This window comes from Pagrus pagrus (genome assembly GCF_965226575.1).
Source record: "Pagrus pagrus genome assembly, chromosome: 16".
NCBI classification, from domain to species: Eukaryota; Metazoa; Chordata; class Actinopteri; order Spariformes; family Sparidae; genus Pagrus; species Pagrus pagrus.
In genome coordinates this window covers 20,030,307-20,056,847 of record NC_140200.1, presented here as the reverse complement: position 1 = coordinate 20,056,847, position 26,541 = coordinate 20,030,307, and the positions used below count along the sequence as shown (strand labels likewise).

General features: G+C 39.4%; 1 protein-coding gene across 14 annotated transcripts in view; it reads right to left on the bottom strand.

The window, feature by feature from the left end:
- afdna (afadin, adherens junction formation factor a) overlaps positions 1–26,541 on the bottom strand; it is a 112,757-nt gene that overhangs the window by 35,061 nt on the left and 51,155 nt on the right. For 11 of the 14 annotated variants that reach the window (XM_084377953.1, XM_084377966.1, XM_084377963.1 and 8 more), the window contains 12 exons: positions 25,530–25,599; positions 23,815–23,885; positions 23,602–23,669; positions 20,750–20,955; positions 18,097–18,117; positions 15,274–15,419; positions 14,027–14,121; positions 13,018–13,283; positions 11,481–11,624; positions 11,154–11,352; positions 10,337–10,443; positions 6,323–6,403 (listed from right to left, as the gene is read on the bottom strand). In XM_084377953.1, the coding sequence (XP_084234079.1) occupies positions 6,323–6,403; positions 10,337–10,443; positions 11,154–11,352; positions 11,481–11,624; positions 13,018–13,283; positions 14,027–14,121; positions 15,274–15,419; positions 18,097–18,117; positions 20,750–20,955; positions 23,602–23,669; positions 23,815–23,885; positions 25,530–25,599 (1,474 nt within the window). The remainder of the gene's footprint in view (positions 1–6,322; positions 6,404–10,336; positions 10,444–11,153; positions 11,353–11,480; positions 11,625–13,017; positions 13,284–14,026; positions 14,122–15,273; positions 15,420–18,096; positions 18,118–20,749; positions 20,956–23,601; positions 23,670–23,814; positions 23,886–25,529; positions 25,600–26,541) is intronic. The other 3 variants (XM_084377962.1, XM_084377956.1, XM_084377958.1) reach the window with 1 other exon arrangement.

Genomic DNA, 26,541 nt, shown 5'->3' with positions numbered 1-26,541 from the left:
TCATTTCCTTTTCTCTCATTTTGTTGCCAATATCTGGTTTTCTTTTCTTTTGTAAAGCAATTTGTAACTTTTTTAACAAAGACGTGATATAAATAAAGTTTATTATTGTTATTATTATTTAAACAGACTGAGAATAGAAGATTGTTTTGTACACACAGATACAGGATGTTACATGTCGGTCAGTATTATAGTGGCTAGAATACTTTTACACCACTTCTTACAACTTTTTCATTTGTAAATGCTCATTTAAGCACAAATTAAAGTCATCCATCTCAACCAACTGCATGACATTGCAAGAAGCATTAATATTATTGTTGCAAACAATATAATATGAACTGCCTTAGTAGAGAACATTTTGGGCTCCTTTTTCCATCAAATCTGAAAACAGTTAAACACAGTACTGCTTGTAAATGTGTGTATTCTTGCAAGGATTCTGCACAGCATGTTTACGCTCCATGCCAGTGAGTGTGCATGGAAATAGAAAGAGGGAACTATAATCTAGGAAAATACGATTTTTCCCACAGGTCAAAAATACACTTAGGGAGGTTTCCTCGATCTGTAAACCCATTTCCATCAGAAACCAACAAGTCTCTGAATCATAGAGAGACACAGAAGTTTAGATTCAGGGGATAAAGATAAATCCATTGTTAGCTAAGTGATTCCTTGACAAGCGGACCTCAAGGTCCCTCAACCGTTTCATCAGACATGAAGTATCAGTGTCCTCTGATAACCTCAGACCACCAGAGATGATCTGTTTGCTTTTCATCATGACAAAGCAACTGGTGACATACTTTTGGACGATGTGGAAGCTGCTCCTAAAGACAGGACATGGTTCATCTACTAAGCACAGAAGAAGACAATGATATGCACCACTCTTTCCTGCAAGTATGTCTCAGTTTTTCTTTAAAAATCTTTGATTCCAACACAGGTATACAGTTATAATGAACCCTGAGTTGTAGAAACTTGTAAACACCTCCTGCATAAAGCTTTACAGGAAAGTGAGTGCATGTGTGTGTGCGGTACATCCTCCCATTGTTTCAGCCCTCACAGGGGGTAACCCTCTCATACTATTATTCCACTCGTAGTTCCATTCGCTCAGCTAACAAACAAACACACACACAATCAATACTTCAAACACGCTGTGGAAACAAACAGACCAAATGCAGCTTTTTGGGTTCGGACAGGATGAAAACTTCATTCATGTCTCTGTACTTCAAGCTCAAAACTCTGGCTCCTATTATGGCCATGATTGCATAAGCAACACAAAACTCCCTTTAAAATTTCAGGAATCTCACACAGCTGCACAAAACAAGTCAGAACAATTACTTTGGACCTTTACAAAACAATTAGGGTCTACTGGTAAATTCTCCACAACAATCTAACATCCACAAGGCAAAACTTTGTTTTATTAAAAGTTTATTTTCTTGTTTTAATTCACACAGTGCACTAATGTCCTTTCCTCCTCCTGGTGCTTTTGCGAAAGAACTGTAATAATAATTTTAATCAATCAAGTACTATTTGGTGTTTTGAATATACTATAAATATCATATTTACTCTAAGTGCTGCTCTGTGAGGTGAGATAATTTCCCAGTAACCAAAGCAGACTAAGAAAAATAAAAGTTTTCTAAATGGAGTTTGGTATGAACTTAACTCTTGGATGAAACATTTTCATGTCACTCTGAAAGATGGATTGCAACATACTGCAAATTTAACTTAGTTTTATTTAATCTGTACAGAGAATGTTCTGTTCTTTACTGTGACAGATAAATGAGTGATCACACCAACAGCAACACAGCAACACAGGAGGAGGAGGAGGAGGAGGAAGAGGAGGAGGAGGAGAAGGGGGAGGAGGAGGAGGATTGTTTCCCAGCTGTGCGGAGAGAAGTTGGGAGTCGAGGAACACATCACCATGAACCACACACATTGGTTTGACTAATGTTATTTCTAAGGACCCAAATCTGGTAAAACACACATCAAACTCCTCCACAGAGAGATTCAAAGGACTTGGAACGATATGAGGTAATATATCAAGTCATGGGTGTTTGCATTGTTAATCTGATCTTATTATGAAAGGGGCAGGTGATAAAAGATTTTTCTTCTTCTTTCCATTTCTTTTTCGTTCAAGCGAAAACTAAATATATGAAGAAATATTTAATAAGATGTTACAGACCAATCACTCCAACAGCTGCTTGACGAACTGGTTTTACTCGTGTGGATTAAAATCCAACACTATTTTCATTGATCTTTTTTTTGTTCCTTAATAACGTCATTCCAGATCAGATGTTAGCTAAAATGTTTATAACTAAGCCTCGAGGCTAAGAAAATAGAGACTGAACACAAAAAATACTATTTATTCTAGGCATATTTTCAGTCTCACTAGATTTAATTCACATTAAAAGGTGCAATATTAAAGAATTTTAGTTGAAGACATTCGAAAATTAACTAAAATTATCAAAACAACAGGAAAAAAACAACAGTTTTGAAATTATGGTGTCTATGTTTTGTGTTGAAGAGATCTCTACTGTAGTGGGCATGCTAAAACATACAACACACAGTTTAAAATGGATCAATTCTACAGCAATGTGACAAAAAGCCTAGTTTCCATCTGATTTTCCTTAAAAAGATGATTCCAGTAACATATAATGAAATGGCTTGACCTTACTGAGCACTTTGCCCCAAATGTACGTGTCTTTTTACCATCTGTATCTCATGTGTGTACCTTAGTTTAACCATTAGCAGAACAGCCCTGAAAGCAAATAAGTGGCCAACCAGGAGGCCATCACACTGCAGGGCACACAATAAATCCACACTGGTCAACTATCATTCACGACATGTGTTCAATATTCAACCTGCTGCTGAAAACTTCACTGTGCACCCTCAAAGTGCGTGTTAGGAGTCACAGCGCTAAATAATCTGGTCTTTTGAGAAAGGAGTGAACAGAACAAACAAACTTTTTATCTCGCTTGCCTGTGCACACACATTTCGAATCACTCTTCATATGAAGCTCATTCAAAAATAACACCAAAAAGAGCAGATGATCGACAAACTTGTGACAAGAAAATGCAAAATAATAAGACTTTCTTTGTCTTCAACACATTCAACTGTCGACACAATTATTAAAGCACTCTACCTGTTCTTTCCTGCCCACCACAGAAAACCACATGTTGCAGCCGCTTCCTCAGCGTTATCCAGACCAGTTCACACTGGGACGTCCAGACTGGAACACGCCAGGCTAAAATGCACACACCTCTTTTTATCCCAGAGAACGCTTCAACCTGCTAACATGCACTGACAAGTCCAAAACCTCCCAGTTACACCTGCAGGGAGTAATCCATCCAGCTGAACGTTTAAAATCACTGTTTACAGCTGGAAATGTGGGACAAAAATGAATGAATGAAATTCCTATGGTGTGTGGCAAAAAGGAACGCAGGTCATTTTAAAAAAGTTGTAATTAATAAAAACCTCCCATACAATTTTAAAAAGGCTGTTTAAATTCCAGTGTAAGTGATCAAAAAGAAGCTGTTCCCAAGTGCAGAAAAATTCCTCCACGAGTTCCTAATTGCAGCATGTTTGTTAAGAAACAGAGAATCCAGGCGGCCATCCAGAGGTGAAGTGTCGGCTGGGACGCCGGCTGGCCAGACTGAGGTGGAGCGCTGCTGCTGCTCCACCACCAGGCAAATAACACACACACACGCACACGCACACACACACACACACACACACACACACACACCGAGTTATATAACAGGACAGAGCTCAGCCCAGTTTACCGAGAACTCAAGCAGCTGTTTGACAAAATTCTCTCTACCTGCCTTCCCATCCCACACATACACATACACACACACTCTTCTCTCTCCTCCTCATTCGTCCACATAGCTTTGAAAATAAACAGAGCGAGGAGGTTTCCTCACTTAGTTCTTCCTTCCCGCTCTTCCTCCCCACACACACACACACGCACAGGAAAGCTCTCGCCTTCGGCAGGAAACTCACTCTACTCTAAAGAAGGAGAGAAAGAGTCCTCATGTTTCACCATGAGAGCAAATTCAAAGCTTACTTAATTCATCATCATCATTAAAAAAGTCACATTCAAACTGGGTTTAAAAACAAGACACATCATCTTTATCCAATAATAATAATACAATCCGTTGGACCCAAATCTATTCATTCATTGATGAAAAGCAGAAGTGTTGCACATCAAGGAACAGAAGAGTGTTCATGATAAGTGAGGGTGAATTTGTTGATAGAGAGGCCTTATTCAAAATTACACAACCATCTGCCTTGTAAGTGCAGGGTTTCCCCCGAACAGGAAATTTGTGAGTCAAAGAGGACGTCCAACTGTGCTGCACTTTTCTTTACCATTTTAAAATCCAAGAAATACAAGACATCATGGTGTCTCTGAGGTGCATAACATAACATGTCCCTGCTCTGGCTTTGTTTTGAATAAAATATACCAGGTAGTCTGTATTAGCAGCTGGAGCTTTTGTGGTTGTTTTGGGAAGATACAGGGTAATTATGAATTATCTTTCATGATGTAATTAAACTGTTAAATGCTCGGGATGAGTAAGCTAATGATCAGCCTTTCATATAAAATTGGAAGGTGATGATGGAAATACTGTTTAAACAACTGGTGAATGTGTTGGACGATGACGGCCGAATTATCAAGGTTTCATGTTTTTTTATGTCTTTTTTTTAAAATGTGAATGGATTTTGTTATGTTTTATGTATCTAATATAGAACTGCTGAGAAGGTTGAGAAATCAAGCAATTTGAAGTCACCTTGGGAATTTTTTCTGGATTTTATGGAAAAAAATGCTTGATTGAGAAACTAAATGACATATTAAAAGGTGCATTAAGTAACTTTTCAGAAATAGTTTTGATTATATAGTCCTATATACTTTAATTTTTAGATTAGCATGGTGCTATTTTTGTTCTCACATGAAAAAACAGCCTGTTGTACTCTAATGTTTTCAGAAACTAATGTAAACATACGGCTTCCAAGTATATTAAACCTCATTATAGCCGGCCTTGATACTAGCTGCTACTCCTAGTATCAAGGCCTCTGTTTCTGTTCATAACCCTGTAAACAAGACGCAAAGTGCACCTTTAATTGATGATGAAAGTAGTAATTGATTGCCAAGGCCTATCTTGTATTAAATTTTACGACTTCTTAAATGTTTAGCTTGTTAGCCATTTCTGTACATCATGACAGACATCGATTTGGTTTTTAATGCCTTGAAAATCTTTAATTTTGCAGTTCTGTCTGTAGTCGATAAATCTGCGTCCAGCAATACTGATTTTACCCAGTAGATGCCTCCACCGTTTACGTGTCAACTTCTTGGACACTAATAAGTACTAAGTCGTTTTCATCAATAAGTTGTGACTTCTGATTTTACAACAACAACAACACTTTTATTGTCTTGGAATTTAAGAAGTAAAAGATGAAACAAAAAACAGCTTGCACATCAGTCTGATAAAGATATGTGATATTGGATCCCAGTGTGCGAAATGTTTCTTTTTCGGTTCATGTTTTGCTCACTTTCGACTCAGCACCTGCCCGTTTTTGGTTTGGGTGTGCATGTAAACTCCTAATCTAATTGCATCGAAATCCTATTCATCTCTAATTCTTTGGGCCATTCAGTTAATCCACTACCATAAGAATAAAAAGTTAGTTAGTTTTTTTTGTTTTGTTTTTTACAGCAAAAACAGTCTGTAGCCAACATGGGCAGCTATGATATAATTTTTCCCTTTTGGCGACTCTGTGTACTTTTGTTTAACACTGTAACAAATTGGTGAGACGTATCATACATCAGAGGTGTGTGATCAAATAAACATGGACAGAGTGACCCACAGCCCCACCCTCCATACCCACTCCCCTCTAACAGCAAACTACAACGACCGCGTTTTGTCCCGGAGTCATCCAGAGCTTTCTGTGCAGTGTCACTGTTTAGTCTCTGCGCTGCTGTCAGACTCAACAATGAAAGCAGTCTATTTAAAACAGCAGCCTTTACTGTCAGCACTGTGTCGCTCAGCCTCTCTCTCACACACACACACACACACACATGCACGCACATGCACACAGATCCAACGAACTTCATCTCAACAGCCGAGATAAAAAACATGACAAGTTATTTTTGGATTTCCTGTCAAATTCGTGCCAATCCTTCCCTGGAAAATCTTTAAAAAATATATGACTTCTGCCTTGAAAGAGAAGTTTTCTTACTAAAAAAAAACTTTCTTGAAAAGCGCAGAGAAATCTGAGATCTGCCACAGATTGGATTTAACTCCTCGCACACTCACACTTCCATCCAGGTGACATTTCCTACCTTGGCAGCCACGATGCTGAGGCCCATGCCATTGTGCTTCTTCAGGGTTACCGTGACAACCTCCGGCTCTTTCCTCATTGGCTGAAAAGAGAGATGGACAGGAAGAACAAACTGTGAGTGAGGATGAAACCTCTTCGATATGTCTTTGACAGCGAACGTCCTCTGGTGTGTTTCCTTCTGAGCGCCTCTGAGACTTGACGGAGGAAAACGAGACGCAGGAGTAAAAAGAGGGAGGGATGAGAAAAGGGAGGGAAGGAATGAAGGAGGAATAAAGGGGAAAGGGGAAGACCACAGAGGAACCTGTGGTCGCTGGAATCGAGTCAAGAATGAAAACCACATCATGGCTCCCCACACACACACACACACACACACACACATATATATACATACAGAGAGCAGGCCTCATTTGAGCAGGGCTGGGTGACTGGGTGGGGAGACGGACAGAAACAAAGAAAGAGAGAGAGCTACCGAGGTTTCCCACAGCATGAAAAAATATTCTGACAAAAGGAAACTCCAAAATAAATAAGCTTGTGTCAGACTTGGACAAAAGTATGTCTGCACCGTAATGTGTATTTTTGTGCGTGAGCATCTGAGCTGAGTGTGTGTAGCTGTGTGTGGCTGGACTGGGCAGCAGTCTTTTGTAAATGCAGAGGGAGTGAGCTGATTATTCTGTAATGTGTAGGAACACCCAGAACCAAACAAAACGACCGCACAACAACTGCAATACAACTGTAATGACAACGCTACAGCTACATGACAAAGACATCCCAGCTCTAACTTTGACAACCAGAATACAAAAGTACAAAAGTGCTAAACGTTGGCACTCAATGCTTGACCAGATTCTTCCAGTTTCTGTACCGTTGGTTTGATCAGATGCTCTCGTTTTTAGATGTTTCTTCTGTATGTTATTCAGGCTGAATTCTTGTGTGGCTAGGCCTGCAACTAAGGATTAGTTGGTCTATATTGGCCTATCACAGAAATATCGGTATATGGTGTCCGATATTTGCCGATATGAAAACGCTGTTTTAGAGGTAATGCAGAAAAAGATGCTTGGGGTAACTAATAATTACATCTCACACTTTTGACCTTTTTCTTTCTTTTCTTACTTTTAAACTAGTCTTCAAGTCTAAGTTTAAACTTCCATTTAGACTTTAGGGAAATAAGTCAGTAAAATATCTCTTGCTGAGATGTAGTTAAATGACATGTTCACATTTTTCAAGTCTATGTCAAAACAACATTAAAAGTGTCCATACTGGCCACAAAGAAATCTCTTCCTAAATCCATCTCTTTGTAAGTGATGGGGAGCAAAACTGAAGGTCCTACTGCAAACAATCTTAGACAACCGTCTTAATGTCCATTTGGGAATTTCGATATTGTTTTAGGAAACTTGAAAAAATGTGAACTTCTCCTTTAAGCTTTTGTTAAAGCCTTCCACAGGCCAACTTATGTAAGGCTTTTACTGTATGGTAAAGCAGATTTATGCCGTCAGCGACATCTTACTTTTTGTTGCATTAAAGTAGATCTACTTACGGATTTGGACATTTTTAGACTTTTTTATGTCTGCAAGTCAGTTTTAACTCTGCAGGGGGGTGGTACAAGAAAAGACAACCACCATGAGCTGGTTAGATTAAAAAGTGGACAAAGCAGGCTCTTAGTTCAAAGATCAAATCTTTGACATATTGTTTAGGTTAATATGACAACCTTTACGTTTATAGACATATGAAAATATAGTAAATGAGGGTTGTGTGTTTTGAAAAAAAATAACTAAAATAACACCAGCAAGTTGCCCAAATAGCAAATACATACATTTCCACCTCCCTCACTCAGTGTCAATAACCACCCAGCTTGAGGGTTGTTTAAAGATGTATATAATTACAGGATTTAAACGGTAGTTAACCTAAATAGCTGTGAGAAAGCTGTCAGAGCCGTAACAACCGACGACTGTGTTTCTTCTCCAAAACTACATAGTGCCCCTTTAACATTATTATAGATGTGTTTGTATGTGCTCTTTTGTCTTGTGCCTTTTTTAAAAAAGAAGAAAACATTACCCCATTTTGTGTGTCTGGAACTTTTTTCTTTGCTGTTGTATTAAAATAGGTACTATACTTGTATTGTATTGACAGTTATAAATTCTGGCATTGTGCCAACTTTATTTTGATGATGATCAGTGTGTAAATTTGGCCATGGTTGTTTCATTTCAAATATTAAAAGATTTTTGATTTACAAATGCACATAAACTGAACCATTGAAACCTGCAGAATGCTTCTATTTGAAGTATTTCATAAGCCAATGAGACTTCTCCAAAACTACCATATACCTCCTGCACAAACACGGCTGGGTGACGTTTAGCTAGAATGAACTTTCTTTTTGAAACAAAGAATGTGTTTAAGATAATTTCAGTAAATAACGCAAAAATTCTTAATGTTCTGTATGTAATATTAATCATGTGAAAAACATGTAAACAAACTCCATCACATCCACTGTGAGGAAGCAGAACTGGAGCTGCCAGACTTCAATCAGCTCCATGAGCCCCGCCCCCTCCAGCCTGCATGAACACACACCACTAATCAGAGTGTGTGTTTGTACATGTGTGTGTGTGAGTGTGTGAGTGTGTGTGGTCTCCCAGTATGAAGGCAGTGATTACAGTGACTTCAGAAGGGGCAATTTACTTTTCATAACAACAGTCACACACACACACACACACACACACACAATTTAATCAACACCAATCACACTGCAGAAGTTAGTTAGTGAGCCTGGAGCAGTAAATGACAGACCTCTTTTCATTGCATACACACACACACAAACACACACCGACACACACACACACACACACACACAGCCACTTCCTCTGTAATTGGTCTGTTTATCTCTGCTCTACTATTACATGACTGAAGCCTCGACATAATGCAGGCGTCTCTCTTTCTCTTTCTCAAACACACACACACACACACCCACACACACACACACACACACACACAAATCAAAGCTTCTTCCAGGTTTAAACTTTTCTAAAAATAGTCAAACTATGTCAGCGGTTTCGTCACATCGTCACAGCTCAGCTCCTGTTCAGGAATTTTACCTTTTTTAGTCGTAAATTCACCTGAAAACTGATCCATGTTTTCTGGAGTTCCTGTACAATCTCCCTTAAACCCAGTAAATCCAGTATAATTTACACCTGAATTATCCAGTACACTGGGGAGACGAGCTCAGCCAGAAAAGGGTCAACAGGAGCAACTGAAAGGATCTTATATAATGTTGATGGAGACCATTAGTTTATGTAATCCATATTATACTGGCTACTTCGGGCTAGTAACTTGGGCTATATTTTAAAACATTACTAGTACCTTTCTTCTTTAATATACTAGTGATGTGCTTCTCATTCTTATTGATATTTCTTGTAATGTTAATTTTTGTCTTAAATGCAACAATAAAAAAAAAAGAACGCTAACTCACTTCCAGGTTTCAGGCCGCATTTCTGTAGGATTTTATATAGAGATATTCGTAGACCACCAGTTGTTTCCTTTCATCAATTCAAAGGTATGTCAATGGTATTTTAATGCATTCATTAACAACATCAAACATCAATCCCAAACACAGCTGAATTAACTGTATTCAGATTTGGAGTGTGAAGGTAAGTTTATCTTTATTCCTCAGCTGGGAATATTTTAGAACAGTTGAACATCATTTTGGCTAAAATGGTCACAAAAGACTTCAATCAAAGATCTCATTGCAGCATGGAGGATAAAGCAAGGCGTGCCCTCAAGTTACTCTGCTGCGTTCAAAGACTCTGCGGCCTCTTTTGTGGCTCCAAGAATTTGTGTCCTTGTTCTCTGCTGTCTCATCTGTCAGATCTACTGTACACTTTAGTCTCCACAGCTTCTGTGAGTCAGCATTTCTTAACCTGCACGCACGCACGCACGCGCACGCGCACGCGCACACGCACACACACACACACACACACACACACACACACAGGTCTAGACAGAGTGTGTATGTGTGTTAATGTCCTACCATCTCAGTATTGTCAGCAGCAGAGAAGTGGCTGTCACAGTCGGCTCCTTCAAAGTGGACGGTCCAGGTACCAGGCGAGCGGGGGTGGGGTACCAGCCTACAAAAACCTGGTGGAGCAAAGGCACACACAGTCACTTTACAGTACATTTTTACTGAGTCATAAATCTAAATTCTGTGCATAAAAACACAAACTTCTGAAGAAAAGGAGGTTCTCTTTCATTTCCCCTGAAATAATCATGTGGTAAACTAAACATTAAGTCTACAAACAACTCTTCACGTCCACTTTTGTGGAAATAAAAGTGGCACAATTGTGAAGAGCTAAATGCTGATGGAGCTCAGATGAGACAGAAGTTTCAGTCATGAAATCTTTATATATATACTTTTATATATTTGCAACCATTCAGAAGTGCTAAGGAATCTCTCTGTTTTAAGACAAATACTGCTATCAATAATACTTTTACAACAAAAAGCTTAAAAATAATCACAATGAATCTGTTCCTTCTTCGTGGCCAGTGTCAAACTCTGAAAATAAACCATCCTGCACAGGAAAGATCAAACATCTAAGTTATGTGACAATTAGAAAACTATTTTTGAATGGAGGAACTCCAAACATTGTTAACTTGACCCCAAAAATAGTAAAAAACAAAAAACAGTCATCATATTTTTATTGATATTAAGGATGAAAAGATACTGCACAGGCTCCAGGCTCACTACTTAAGCCACTAAATTGCATTTATAAAAATAAAAAAAAGTGAATTCCTTTTCAACATAATTTCTTGTTATTCCAAAATGTTGGTCATGGTCCTGGTGTCTTTACCTCTCTGCAGCAGTGGCTCCAGGAAGTCCTGCAGGCCGTTGGGGAGGCTGCGCACCACGTCGCAGGAGTAGCCGTCCTCAGGAAGGAGGAAGGGCAGCTGCAGGTCTGGATCCTCCTCCAGCTGGACCTCTCTGCCATCACTCCTCGCCAGCTCATCTGCTGTGTTCTCTGCCACTGCCACCACGTGGTCTATCAGCTCCTGTACACAAACACACACAGCACGCGTCAGACGACATGGACAAGCTCACAGGATATGTTAGAAATTAAGTTACAGATATGAATATAAATATTCTGTATTTTGTTTGTGTTTCTGTGCATTCGTCTTACAGGCGGGATGTAAGGCTCGTCCGGAGCACAATGGTAGTTGGTCATGAGTGCGTGGAGCTGCAGGGAGTTGAGCTTAAAGCAGGTGTTGTGGATGTTTTGCACATCCTGCATGGAGTATTTGTCCATGGTCAGCAGGGTGGTGGCCTGGAAGAGACACACAGAAAACGTGTCAATGAGCATCATATCTTGCGTAGCTTATAAATCTTACATTTCCATCCTTGTATCCTGCCGTTATCCTGTATGCATTTAACTATATGTAGAGCTGCAACGATTCATTAGTTGATGGAAAGAAAATCAATTAATCATTTCAGTTATTTTTCCAAGCAAAATTGTCAAACAATTGCTGGGTTCAGCTTTTTAGATGTAAAGATTTGCTGCTTTTGATGAAGAATCTTAAGGTTTTGGACAATTGGTTCGACAAAAGAAGCAATTTGAAGACATCAATTTTGACGATTTGCAGACCAAATGATGCATCATGAAAATAATAAATAGATTCAGAAAGAAAACATCTAGGGCAGTGGTTACGCAAAGACTGGGCCACGGCCCACTGGTGCACCATGAAGGTACTGACTAAATAAATAAATAGATGTTTTTAAATTTCAGTTTTGTAATCAAGTTTAAAATGACCATGCAGAAGTGTTAACTCAGGTGTTATTCTTCACTTACCTTTAGAGAAATACCTCATCTGAGTCCAATTTCAAATTGGGCTGCATCATTTTTAAAAGGTACTCACTGTTGTACTCACTGTTAATAAGGTTAAAAGCCTTTATTTAGATTACTTTTTCATACTGAAATGCTTGACGATGCATGTTAAAAACGAGCTGAGTAGCAACCCACAAGTAGCGGCACAAACAGCCTTCTTCAGCAGATTACTCAATCAGTTGCAGCCCTGCTTGTGTTACAGTACACACAAACCTTTGAACCCCTTTGATCCAACAAAGACTATTTGAAAACTGGTTTCTAAATGTTCTTTAACATGCGAGTTAAAGCTTGGTGAGCTCTTTATGTAATCAACAGGATCCCACATGATCACATTATTATCTGCCAAAGCAAGAACGAGACTTTTCTGTATTTCACACATAGACAGACTGTCTTCTTCTCACTGGTTTGAAAGGGCGAGGCTGTGTTATGTTTCCACGCATCATTTCCAATTTTACAATACACAAATCAGAATCTGATGACAGATGTTGGGCTGTTTGTTTATATTTCCAGGGAGACATCTGTATCAGTTAAATGTGATCAAACAACACTCACACAGTCCAGACGCAGCAGATGAGATGAGAATTTGAGTGTTAAAATTAAGGATTTTTTCAGACTTTAACTGTGAATTGTGTAGTCACAAATATTGAATGTTACAAGGAAATAAAGTGAATACCACTTAGAGCACATTTTCAGGTGGTTTCTAAGGTTTCTGCTAAACAAACCCCACTGTATCTGCTTTTATATTGAGACAAAAGCTAGATGTGACAACCTGTATACTGCTGGTGGGTTGTGTGGTCAGTTTATTACATTCCCTTATTTCCCTCCATCCTCTTACCTGCACAATTCGACTGAGGTGGCAGTCGGCGGCGAGCTCAAGTCCCTGTTTCTCTGCCCAGGCCTCGATGTGACTGAGCTGCTGTCGGAGGATGGCCCCCCAGTAGTGACAGCACAGGCCCGACTCCGTGTCCGTCACCAGCTTGTTGAAGAGCCACATGTTGATGAAGTGGAAGAGCTGCGAGAAGAGCTGGATAGTCAGAGCGGCGTTGACCCGACACCGCCGCAGTAAGGACATCGCCCCCGTCAGAGTGTGCAGGACATCCTCTGCAAAGAGAAGGGGCAAGAGAAACATGAGGTTCATGTCACATCCTCCTTCCTATGGCATTATTAATGTAAAGCAGCTCAAAGTGCACTTCTGGAAAAAAGACAGAAGCAACGATACTTTGGATCCAGGATTGGATATAGGTTCATTGACAGGCTGAAAGAAAATCTGCCAACCATTAATTTCACTTTATGAGTGAACAAACAGATTAAATAAGCTGCGAATAGAAGATGTAAGTGGCATTGTTATGCGTTACTGGCACGAGGTTTCTTCACATAATAAAAACATCTAAAACCAGTTCACAAGGCAGGAAGAGAAATTTTAAACCATATGTAAAGCTGCTGACAAAGGTCTTAGTTTCATAGATGTTTGGCCAGATAATACACATTTAGCCTCAAATGAAGGTAATGGAAAGGACCGGTGTCACACCGTGAGGGCTGGGACCTCAAATTCAAAGGGTCTTGAAATGATTACTTCAGTAGGATAGAAGAAAAAGATCAGCCTTTTCTCAAATATTTTCTTATTTTACTCATTAGTCCACTAAAACAAATTCAAATGCCAACATTTGAGGAGGAAAAATCTACTGTACAGATAGAGATACTGAATGTAGAACCTGACGAGGGTCGCAGGTGGACACAACATAATAAAGGGGTCAACATTTAAAGGGGTCAGAAACCAAAACGGGTGGGAACCACTGCTCTAGCTCATCACTTGGACACTGCACGTGTTTTTGTTTATATCTTACCGATCTTGGGTCTCTGTGGATTATGCTCCTCGGGGTCATCCAGGAAGGCAGGCATGTAGTTGTTCAGATCAGCCTGGAGACAGTGGACCAGGTACCTGCACCCACACATTACAGCTGGTTACCAACGGAGAAACTCTTGTAAAAACTTCTGTCTTTCAGGAAACGTAAAAGAATCTTTATCTGTTTGAGTCTATAAACTTTCTCCAGTAATCATCAGGAGTTCCCACTTCTTCATTTATCGTACATGGACAGGACGCTTCAACCATGATAATGTTTCTGATACTCCTTTTCCATGTTGGAAAGGGTTCTGTTCCAGTTCGGCAGCTGAGTTCTGGACTATTCCGAGTACTTTGACCAAAATAAATTGGTTTGGAGCCTGAAATTTTGGTTCCCAGCTGGAGCCAAAAAAAAAAAAGTTTTCTTTGACTTGAAGTGTGAACCATAGTGTGTGTGTCATATTCTACAAGTTAGAAAGAGGACGAAGAAGTCAAATGCTTGTTTTTGGGATAAACACAGCTCATGCTGACTGACCTTTTGAAGGCCCTTGAAGTTCAGCCAGTTGACTGATGTAACAGTATGAAAATTTAATATCGCAATGACTGCGTCAATAATGTTTTATTTTATAATTATTGTGAAATTGTATAAATGTGCTGGAAAATGTTCAAAAAAGTACTGATACACACACTGAAATCATTTCACCAAATTTAGTACTAAACACAAATACTACTGTTTTTTTTCTGGTCTGCATTGTGCAACACCCTCCACTGATGACACAGCCGTGATTTTAATTTTTTCAACCCAAACTGGTGGAAACGTGGGCTGGTTCGCTGGATAGGTTAAAAGAATCCTGAATGGAACCAGTTCAAGAACCAGAGCCAACTAGTTTTAATAAGATTAGAACTTAAATGTGCAAATACAGCAAAGCATTGTAAGAATAAATGTACATATTTTACTATGTCTGTCTGCAACGAGTCTAACTGTGTTAAAACGTATATGGTTGAAATGTTGTGTTGAATAAAAGAAGAGGAAGAAAAAACATAGAAATGTGCAGGTACTTTTTTTGGTAAAACTGCAGATGGGCTGGAAACCCTTTTTGGTTCCAGTGTGTTTAATTACACGTTTCCTCCCTTCCAAAGAGGTTGGGACAAATTCCCAGACTTTTCCTGTATGGATCTCTTAAACTTCCATGATATTCCAGATTCCAACACCAGCCCCACATCCCCTCACACAACCACACACAGACTGACTTGAAAGCCATCTGAACCAGATGAGCGAGGATGTCCTGGGCGTCCAGCGTGATTCGATTCAGGTCTCGGTCCTGCTTGATGAAGTTGAGCAGCTCTGAGGCGTTGGCCATCCAGAAAGCCAGCGCTCCTGCGATGTTCTTCTGCTTCTGTAACGTACCAACCACAACCACACACACAAAGAAGAGAAGACATATGGAGGAACATGTTAGAGCAATGGGTTGAAGGAGAGACTGGAGAGTTAAAAGAAGGTAGGAGGAGGGGTTTCTGTTTGAGTGGCAGCCAGAAGGAGCAGTTGTTACTTCAGGGATAGACTCATGCCCCGCCCACCCCTCCCTCTGAGCCAGCCCAGTGCCGTGACAAGGAGTGGTCACTACTGTCTCATTCAAAGTGTCTTCATTTCTCGTTTTCTTCCCATCCTCAACAGTTTTACACAATGGGCATAGAGACACTAATGACAACTCCTGTTTCCTCCCAGGCACACCTCCACTTACCAGGTCACCAGACACCAGCCTCCTCCACTAACTAGTGTTCTTTTTGACAAAACTGAGCAGTATTTAGACTGTAGACTTACACTATGGACTGTGTGTATTCAAACTGCAAGCAACAGGATCAACAAGTAACAAGTTTCTTTCTTGTGACAAATGTACTTATTTTAAGTCGCTTTGGACAAAAGCATCTGCTAAATGCCCTAAATGTAAATGTAACAAGTAACTAGAAGTAAATTAATTTAAATACATCATGACATACAGGGACATTTTCTGGTTGAACTGATTCATGGTAAAATTCATACAGGATAAAAAATGTATTTGTCTCTCATCACTGACTACCGAACAAACTCCTTCTGAAATAAGGTTCTGTGTTGGTCTTCTGGAAGGGCAGCAGCTGGTTAGCTTTGCCCTTTAAAATGTTTTATTTTTGTAATTGCGTAGCTGCACATTGCTGCATCAACGCAATCAGAGCCTCTCACAGAGTAAAGTTATCAATCAACCAAATAGCTTGCAGAGTGAACAAAAGTCAACAACGAGGATAATAATATCAGAGAAGAATTAATGACGTAATTATCTCAAATGGCCGACACTGAGTGGAGGCTGTAAGACTTTTAATAACGCTCAGTTTCTGCTCCATATGTCAGTCTGCAGTCTAAAGGACAGTATTCTGGCCCTGAGATCAACAGGGAGGACAGAGCTCAGTGTCTGAGGAGCTGATTGGTTAATATCCCCACCAGTCAGAGAGGGAGGAGTGTGTGATGCTCGCTCTCCTGCACTCATCTATCCCCGCCTTGAAAAACACAAATCAAACTAAACAAAGGAAAAAAACCCTTCATTCAGAACAGCCAGAGAATGAGAGATGGAGCCATCCAAAATGAAACACGACGATAAAACACTGAGGGAACATTAAAAACACAGACTGATGGTTGAACATATTAAACTCCAAACAGACAAATGAAGCGGAGGAGGTGGAGGAGGTCGGAGGGACGCGACTTGTCTCTCATCCACACTGTTGAGCAGGAGAAAGCAAGACGTGATGTCACACAAAATGGATGCCAGAATTAAAGATGGAGCAATGACGGAAAAGAGTGGTTGCTTTGGTTTCGCTCAGTTTTTGTTTTTTGGATATTGGTTTTAGTACCAGGCAGGTCCAGGAAGCTGAATGGAATTAGTTGGGTTGATGTTGCTGTTGTTGCTTAGTTTTCCAGCTGTGGGAGGACGCATTGTCATGGCTTTATTTTACATTTCTGTTAGAATGGAGAAAAAGAAGCAGCAGCAACAATGAAGGGCTGGTCAAAAAAGCAGACAGAGAGCAGTAAAGAGAGAAGAGGAGGAGGTAGAGATGAGGTCAGAGATTTTAAAGGAGGTAGCCGAGAGGTTGAGCGACATGATTTTATACCTTTTAAATCATTAAAATGGTTCTAATTTGCCTTCAAAAGGACCATTGTGACAGATTGCAACTTTCTGCCAATCCGAGCTAGTATTTTTACATTTCTATCTAGTATTCTGTCAAGTACTTATTCTAATTGTTGATTTAACTACTTATCTTTTTGTTTATAGGTTAATTTTTTCCTTAAAAAATCCGTAAAATGTGAGAACAAGGTGACACCTTAAAATCGCTTGTTTTGTTCAACCAAAAGTACAAAACTTTACAATAAAAAGTATAGAAAAGCAGCAAATCATCACATTAAGAAGCAAAACAGTTGAGCAATATTGCAAATTAATCTTCTGTCAATGAGTGAATTGTTTCAGGTGTAACTGTACGCCATGAAATGTTCCAACACTAATTTTGTTTTTTTGTTTTTGTCTTCTTCAAAATACAAATTTGGCAGATTAAAATTCAATTATACCTTATTTATTAAGGTGGTCAACCCTTTTGACATATTCCACTGGAACAAAGAAAAGGAAAGCTTAAATTATCATTTCATTACTGTAATAAGTAGCCAGTAATTTCTCTTCACAATGAGCAATGGTGTAATGCTATTTCTTATTATGTAGTGAAAACACAATTCCTCAAAGTAGGCGTGACATTTTTTAAGTTTGAGCTTCTTTAAAAGGCAGAAAATTGAGTCACAAGTGCGATTATTTTTGACTGATATTGGAAGTGCGATAAGACTCTGCAGCACCACAATCAATCAAATTCCAAGTAATTGTTTAGTCTTAGTAAATGGCAGGAAAGATTTTGGGATGTATCGTCAAACTTGTGATATTTTATCCATGTCGCCCACTCCAAGAGAGAGAGAGAGAGAGAGAGAGATAAAGAGAGAGTGAGTGAGTGAGGGAGGTAGACAAGTCTGTAGCAGCCGTATCATGGTGTGCTATTGTGCTATCCTACCTGATCCCCTTCAGGAATCTCCTGGATGGAAGGAGGAGGGGGAGGAAGAGGAGGAGGAGGAGGAGGAAGAGGAGGAGGAGGACACGTTCACAGGACAGAGAGAAAACACGTCAACAGCTACAGTATGGACACGGCCATGTAACACACACACATACACATAAACTTTGACACACACATGGTCATGGTTTACAATGTAAAGCCATCTTGAATCAGTTGAGGAACATAAGTGAAGGAGGTCGTCTGAGGTCAAGAAAACATCACAGTGTCTGCAACATTTATCAAGTTTACTTTAAGGCTTTAAGTGATTTCTTTAATGCTGGTTTGAAGGAAATGTATCACCAAAAACAGTTTGCAGGAAAAAGGTAGGTTCAAGAATCACCTGAGATGTAAATTTATTCCAACCCAACGACTAGCTGGGTGCACTCTGAGCCACACAGTTAGCACTAGAGGTTATCATTTCAATTTTGGTTCTGTTCTCCATTTCAATGCCTAAAATTTAGGTTATTGAACATTTAAAGTTTTCAGCTATGTATAGAGCAGGAAATAAAACAGCAATATACGAGATTTCTTGTAAACAGGAATTAAACAAGTGTGAATAATTGTGAGCATGGAGCCCTTAAAAAAGCAAAAATGGAAAATACATTCTTAATTAAACTAAGTTTAAACATCCACATTTTATCAGTGTAAATTTGGAGAAAACTGCATAAACTGTGTCCAATAGAGATTAAATTCAGTCTCTGCACTCAATTAAACACAGCGTGCAATGAGGTAATGTTTGTGAGAAAATCTCTTAGACTGGTTCACAGCAGAAACCATCAATGTTTTGGGAACATTTGGCCAAACTTTCCAGTTTTCAAAAGAGTAACACCCTCATTGTGAAAACACGCAATGTAGTTTATGGGAAATGTGGTCTCAGTATAGAAAACAACTGAGACCAACACAAGTGGTGCAAAATGAAAGCTATCAGATAAGGTTGACCCTGTTCTTGAGTTCTAATAACTTAATTTGATAATCACATATTGAGGTTTAAAAACACAACATGTATAGGGAAACAGTAATAGTACTGCAGTTAATACATTTATTGTACAGTATGCAAACCACTGGATAAGGATGAGTCTCTCTCCACAACTCAACACATTAAGGCTGGTCTAAATCATGCAGAATCAAGATTTAGTTTTTAAGTTCTTAACAACTCAGGCATGCTCAAACAACACTTTTATTAGTGTATTTATTAACTATGACAGGACACAACTGGTGCAGATTTTAAGCCTATTGAAGTAGGAAGGTTCCCAAATTCCTCAGAGGCTGAAGATATTTTCCTGAAACTCTATAAACTGAAATCACACACAGGCTGATATAGCTTCCAGTCCATTGAGTGTGTTTGTGTGTTTTCTTTCATAACTTCTCTGCATACCAGCGGCAATGAATAGTTGGCTGCGAGCTAAACAAATAAAAGTCAATGAATCTAATAAAAGAAGAAATGGCATTTGGGTTTTATTGAGCCTAAGTTAGGAGGGCCTTCAAGAAAAATTTAAAGAGTGTATGTGACTTGTTTCCCACAATCCTCCGGTCCGTCGCTTTAATTTTTTAAACACATGCATGATGTCGAGTCATATTAGACTTCATGCTAACACTTTTAGCCAACACTATGTTAAATGGGGCTGTGCTATTATTAGGGGGCTATGCTATTATTAGGAGAAGGTTCATCGAGTTAAGTACTAGGTGGTGCTATTAATAAAACCATTATACCATTGTAGAAGAAAGCGCAACAAGATGCCACACTTTAATGAGCGCCAGTTGAACCTCAAACAGTGAAAAACAATATAAAGCACAATGGAATTACTTTTGTTTGAGGATTCATCAGATCGGTGTGGAGCGATGAGAAGAGTGCTCTAATTTTTGCCTTTTCTCTCGGAGCAGAAACAGCTGATGAGTCATGCAAGTTAAATGGATCGCTACGTTACAATTTATCCAAAAAAGTTGTCAAAAATGCATTTCAAAAAGGTGTCTCCATCTCCGATGCAGCGCATTAACCTTTTTTTCAATAAAAGGCAGAAATCTCCACAAGCAAGCATTTTATGAAATTGAGGAAGATTTTTCAAAACATTTCGGAAGGCGATACTTCAAAATGGCCATAAAAATAGATTGATGGAAACACTCTTATTGCTGCTTAAAACTCAGCCAACATATCAGCACCAGTAATGAAACTTTGCTAATGATTTCCAGCTCTAACGATCAATGATAGCGCCATGCTAGCTCATGTTTAGTCAACACTATATGTTGTGCCACAGCAGGCTTCACACCACGAGCATTTAACACTGACAGACAAACATCAGACAAAAGCACAGACTGGTTCAACAGAGGTGACTGCAGAGAGAAAGCTGCAAGAAAAACACATACACAAACACGTATACACACCTTACAACAACTACAAATGTAGACGTGTGTAAGAATACAGCGAACGGGGGAATTAAACAAAACACAATTCAAACATTTCACAAGCAGTATGTCAGTATGAAATAACAGCATTATGAAGGAGCAAAGCCAAACTAACGGCAGCCGAACACACTGGGATAAAAATCAGTCAGTGACATTATGTTCAATATGACAGCCCACACACATCAAAAAAGATCTAAATGAAAGTGTTACTGACCTGGATCACGCCCTCCATCATGCTCACCATCTTGTTCACGATGGCGATGACCTTGTGCGTCCTCTCAGACGGCGACATGTCAGGGCGGTAAGTAGGCGACAGGATGTAGCGGCAGGCCATGTACAGGACATAAGTGGGCGAGAGTTTGAAGTGCACCGTGGAGCTGTTGGTGTAGTTGATGATGGCTGACAGGAAGGTGTCTTCAGCTGGATGGAAAAACACAGAAGCAGATAATTAGACCACACATACACACTGAGAATGTTTGAAGAGGGGTCGAATGGATCCCAAAACTCACGGTAGAGTTAAGGATCAGATCAAAAAAGGGAACAAATATAATTTTTGTAAAACATTTCAGAGGGGATTTTTTTCTATGGAAAACAAGATTCAGGATACTAAGCTAACGAGCAGCAAGCTAAGAACAGGGTCGGGTGTTCTGGCTACCTGGTTTATAACCCAGACATCATTGACAAATCTGGATGTTTTATATTGTGCTTACCGGCTGAATGACTGTACTCTGTGGATTGATCTCGATGGTTTAATTTTGCGATTAATCCATGCTTCACATGCTCTATGTGTCTATTTGCATAAGAACAAACCTGCTGGATATCCTCTGAATTTGGTCAAAGTAAAGCATGTTTCATGTTAAAACAAAGTATGACCTCTCTAGCAGCTTCAGCTAAAAAAAATTCAACATTTCTCATTTCTGCTGACTTAAAAAAAAAAAAATATTAAAAACCATTCTTTTAGTGGGCTTGTATGAGGTAGTTATCCATAGTCAGTGTTGTGTGACTTTGGTGAAACTGAACTAAGCCTTTAAAACGCCAAAGTCCCCCATTAACACACCAGAAGGGAACTCAACTCCTGTGTTCTGCGAGGTAAAATAACTGTTTTTGTCACAGGAGTCTGGTGCCTGGTTTCAGTTCTCCATTGGAAAGTGCTGTCTGATGGCAACATAAAGAGGTGAAAGTACGCTAAACAGCAGTCGAACAGATATTGAGTTATATTGAGATATTCAGTTCTCATACTGTTTCTGCACAGAAAGGGCGTGCAGACCGCCATCTTCTGTAGGTAATATACCAACTATGGATAAGTTCCCCACTTCAAAAGGACTCAAACTTTCCCTTTAATGTTGAGGACTTCTCACAGACAACCAGTGTAGCGCTGAGCAGTTTTATAATATCTATGAAATCAGGCTGCGTCACACTTTATGTATCATACCAAAGATGGATGACACTGACTGGAATAGATCTCTTTTGAGCGGCAACCAGCAGTTTGTTTAAGTCACTTTAGTGGTTCGTTGGTCTCAGAACTTGGCTCCACATGTGCCATGTCAGATACACCAATAGAACCACTCTGAGCCAGACTGTGGTGTCAGTTTCTTATAGTTGAGCTCGGTTGGTGAAGTATTTGATGTCAAACTGGTTGCAGCTGCACTACAACAACTCTCCTTATAAAAACCTGAAGATGACAGCAGCACAGTGAGCATCCAGACTTCAACGCTGCATGTGCGTCACTGTCTGCTTCTGAGAGCATATGGTTTCCCCCAGTGCATTGTGGGTATGGGACTCTCCAACCACTCTGACCAATCAAAAGCCTTCTTTCGCTGGTAAAACAGATGATCTCACACTATGCCAAATATATACTCGGTGCACACATAGACGCACCAAGGCCCAGAGCACGAGGAGAGTCAATAAACAGAAGTGTTAGAAAGACGGTGAGAAAAGTTCTGAGGTGCAAAGAGTGTGGGAAACATCAGCTGTCAGAAAACCAAACTTAGGAGACTTAAGACATTTCAAGGCTGTCTGGAACTCATTTAAAACATTTGAACAACTGAAACCAACTATTTTATGTTCATATTAATCTAATTAAAGGGAAAAGACATAGTTAAGATCAGAAGTTCAACTAAAACCAATCTACTGGCTGCTACTGAGGCATACTTTTTTACATTTCTGACTCCAGTTGGTCCATTTAAGGATGTCATCTTGAGCTTTAGGAAACACTGACCTGACATTTTTCACCATTTCCTCACATTTTAAAAGACCAAACAATTAACCGACAATTCAAGAAAATGATCGAGAGATTAATCAACAATTAAAATTCCACGAAGTCCTGACAGTGAGTAAGCACGCACCTTTTTTCCACCAACATGGAACCCAGTCTTTTAAGATATGTGCAACCAATTTTGATCCATTCAACCAACAATGAATTGGCTCAGAAAAGTTGGTTCCCAGCTGTGACCAAAACATAGAGTTTCCTTGCTCTGACAAGTCTAAATGTCTGATGAAATGCACAGCTGAACTCCCACTACTCCATCTTGAACAGTTTAACACCAACATAGCTCCTCTGAAAACAGCCTTTAATAAAAACAGAACCTAATTTAAGTGCTCCATTTTATCACCTTTAAATTATGTCAAATTAACTGTTATCTTGATGCAATTACAGGAAACAAAGTTTAAAGGCTTTAGGCTGATCCAGCTGATTTTCTGCCAAATAGGACTGGCACTCTATATAAAATGTGATGTAGAGGCCGACACAAGAGGCTCTTTCTCTCCGTCTCTTAATGGAAGTCATACTGAATGTAATGTGATAAGTCATGTTTCCGAAGTCATCTGTAAACTGGTGCAATATCCTAAAATCTGGACTGGAGCTGTAGACAGCAGGAAGAGAGGAAATGGTTACCCTGATCTAATATCACCCAAATATCCACTATGACATACTGTTGCATGCAACTCCTGTTAGAGCAGTTAGTTCAGTAGAGTCAGCCCAGTGCTTTGTAAAGTGAACAAGTAGGGTTCAATAGATTCCAGCTATTGACTGTTTCACATTGAATGGAGAGACACACTCATACTCACAGTTGTCTCTGAACTCGATGCCGGCTGGCAGCATCAACTCTGCTCTGTCAGCTGAAATGTCCTGAGACCTGATAAGACAAAATAAAACCATGAGAAGGGAAGATAACACGAAATACAGAGAGGAAACTGAGGGGAAGGACGAGTCTGAAGAGCAGAGAGGATAAAGATGGCAGACAAAGAAGAAGAGGAAGCAAGAGGAGAAGAGTGTCTGACCTGCTGTCCTGCTGCTCTCCTCTGATCATGGGTTTGACCATCCCTCTCTCCATCTCCAGCTTTCCTGAGCTCTGAACACACAGAACACACAGTGTTCAGCTACAAAATTTAATTTCACTGTGATTTAATCCACTAAAGATGAACCCAATTTGTGACTGTACAAATATTTTAATACAGAAATAACGACGACTGTAAGATGAGGCTTCGGTCAGAACTTCATCTACTCAAAGATAATGTAGACAATTACACACTTAAATTATTAAACATACATGCAACTAAAATCAGTCGGTATGGGTGCTTTGCATTCATTCTGATCAAGGCAGTGGCCTCATGTTTGACGTGATGCTCTGTGTTAGATTTGCTTGCAGGACTTTCAAAACTACGAACAGCAGCAAACACAGCAGGCAACAGTTTTACAGTTTTGTGGTTCTTCAATAGATCAAACATTTGTATTTGTTCTATAGGATCATAAAATAGCTTGTAACATATTCGAACATACATAGACGTGATTTTGTTTTACGTATACTGTACATGTCTAAAGCTTTGGGTTGTTCTACCGTAGTATGAAAATTGACCATTATCTTATCGTAGATTTGCTTATCTACTGTACAGAATTCTGCCGTATTAGTGTTATTTAAAAAATAATAATTTAAGTTTATATCAATTTTAATGTCTGTTAGGAAGTAATATTTTGTGAAATGATGCTAAGCTTTTGTTCAACCAGAACAGCCTCCTGTTTTCATTCATTTAGGGTTATACTAACAACTACTACTATTACTACTACAACGACAACCACTACTACTAATAATAATAATAATATTAATAGTGTTACACCGTGATACAGTGAAACTGTAATATTATGTACCGTGAAAATCTGATATCACTGCAACTCTACCAGAGCTGCTACAATTAGTCAATTAGTTGTACAACAAAAAATGCAGAAAATCGGACTTTCAATTTTTTTTCTTATCAAGTAATTTTTTCAGAAAAAATACCAAACACTGTCTAATTTCAGCAACACAAATGTGAGGATATGCCATGTTTAACTGTTTTATATAATTATAAATTCATTTCTTGGTGTTTTTAACTGTTGATTGGATAAAATTAGCATTTGACATATTACAGACTATACAATGAATCGTATTGAACTGTAATACTAATACTAACTACTTTAGCCATTAAGCATTAATTTTCTTGGGGAAACGTGGAAAACAAAAGTTTGTAGGTTCTCAATTAATTTTTCTTGGAAACAAGACAAGATGCATCGTTCCAACCTTTTGTCTCCTGGTTCAGATAAATCAAACTAAGGTAATATGCTGATACAGTGCAAAAATCCAATACCACTGCTCTCTTTTCCCCAAAATTTTAACTATAACTTCACATCACTTCTTAACTATTAGTGGAGCCTTTCACACATCATCTTCTACCATATCAAGGCCAATCCGCTTAGTAAGGTCACTATTGGCACCAATAACAGCCCAGCAGATTGAATCAGTATGTCCCAACAATAAAACCTCTGTTAAAAATGCCTCTGGATGGCATGAAAATGTACGTGATCCTGTTTGTAATACAAACTTAATAAACATCAAGTTAAAGAAAAGCATTTGGGAAATAATATATCGTTTCTTTTACACTTACAAACAGAATCTTTCAGTGCTGAACAGGATATAAATACTGCAACAATTCAAATGCTCTTGTGTCTGAGTGTGTGTTACCTTGCTGGTGGGCAGAGCGGCTCCACTGTGGACGTCTCCGTGAAGGTCGAAGGTGGTTTCGGGTACACTCCTGCAGCAGAGACACAGACATGCAGCAGTTCAGATTTAGGAACTGTTCCCCCCACAGCTGACTTTTCATTACTGACGACAAGAGTGCAGACTTAATCCAGACACACACACACACTCACTTATCTAACCCATCGTTGGAGAGAGAGAGAGACAGAGCTGGATCAGAGATGCAGTATATGAATGACTCACTAATACATGCAGACAGATAGTTTGCTGTACACACATGCGCACACACTTGCATAAGAGTCTAATTAGATATAGAGAAGCCATGGCACAGCACTGCTCACACTGGTTCACTGTGTGTGTGTGTGTGTGTGTGTGTGTGTGTGTGTGTGTGTGTGTGTGTGTGTGTGTGTGTGTGTGTGTGTGTGTGTGTGTGTGTGCGCGTCTCTGTGGGTGTGTGCGCGTCTATGTGGGTGTGTGTGAGTGACAGTAATTGAGTGTGACAGCAGTCAGGTTTAAAAGACAGGCTTCTGCTTTTCACGCCCCACATGACAGGAGGGCATTGGTGTCAAATAAACGGCAGCACACGAACAGAAACACACAAAGTGTCCGTGCTCTGTGTATTGACAGGGAGGTTTTTGTTGTGTACACATTAGCCACCAGCAGCCAAAGTAGGTTAAACTATTCACAGCATGACTTCTCCCAATCTGATGGAGAAACTGGGCTGATTTTCTGTTGTAAACCACGTCTCCAGGATTGATTTACTGGGTCGTTTTTAAATTTTTTAAAATCTTTTTATGTTGATCATGACACAGATAAGGCTCATAATCAAACTCATAGTTTCAGCCTCTGAATAAAGATCCTTTACCAAATCCCACCGAAATACTACATAAGATGTCTCGAAGGTCTGCATAAAGTCAAACCTAGACCATGAAAAACCAACAGATTATCATTTTTCCAGATTATGTGTCTATCAAAAATTATGAAGATATGTAATTCA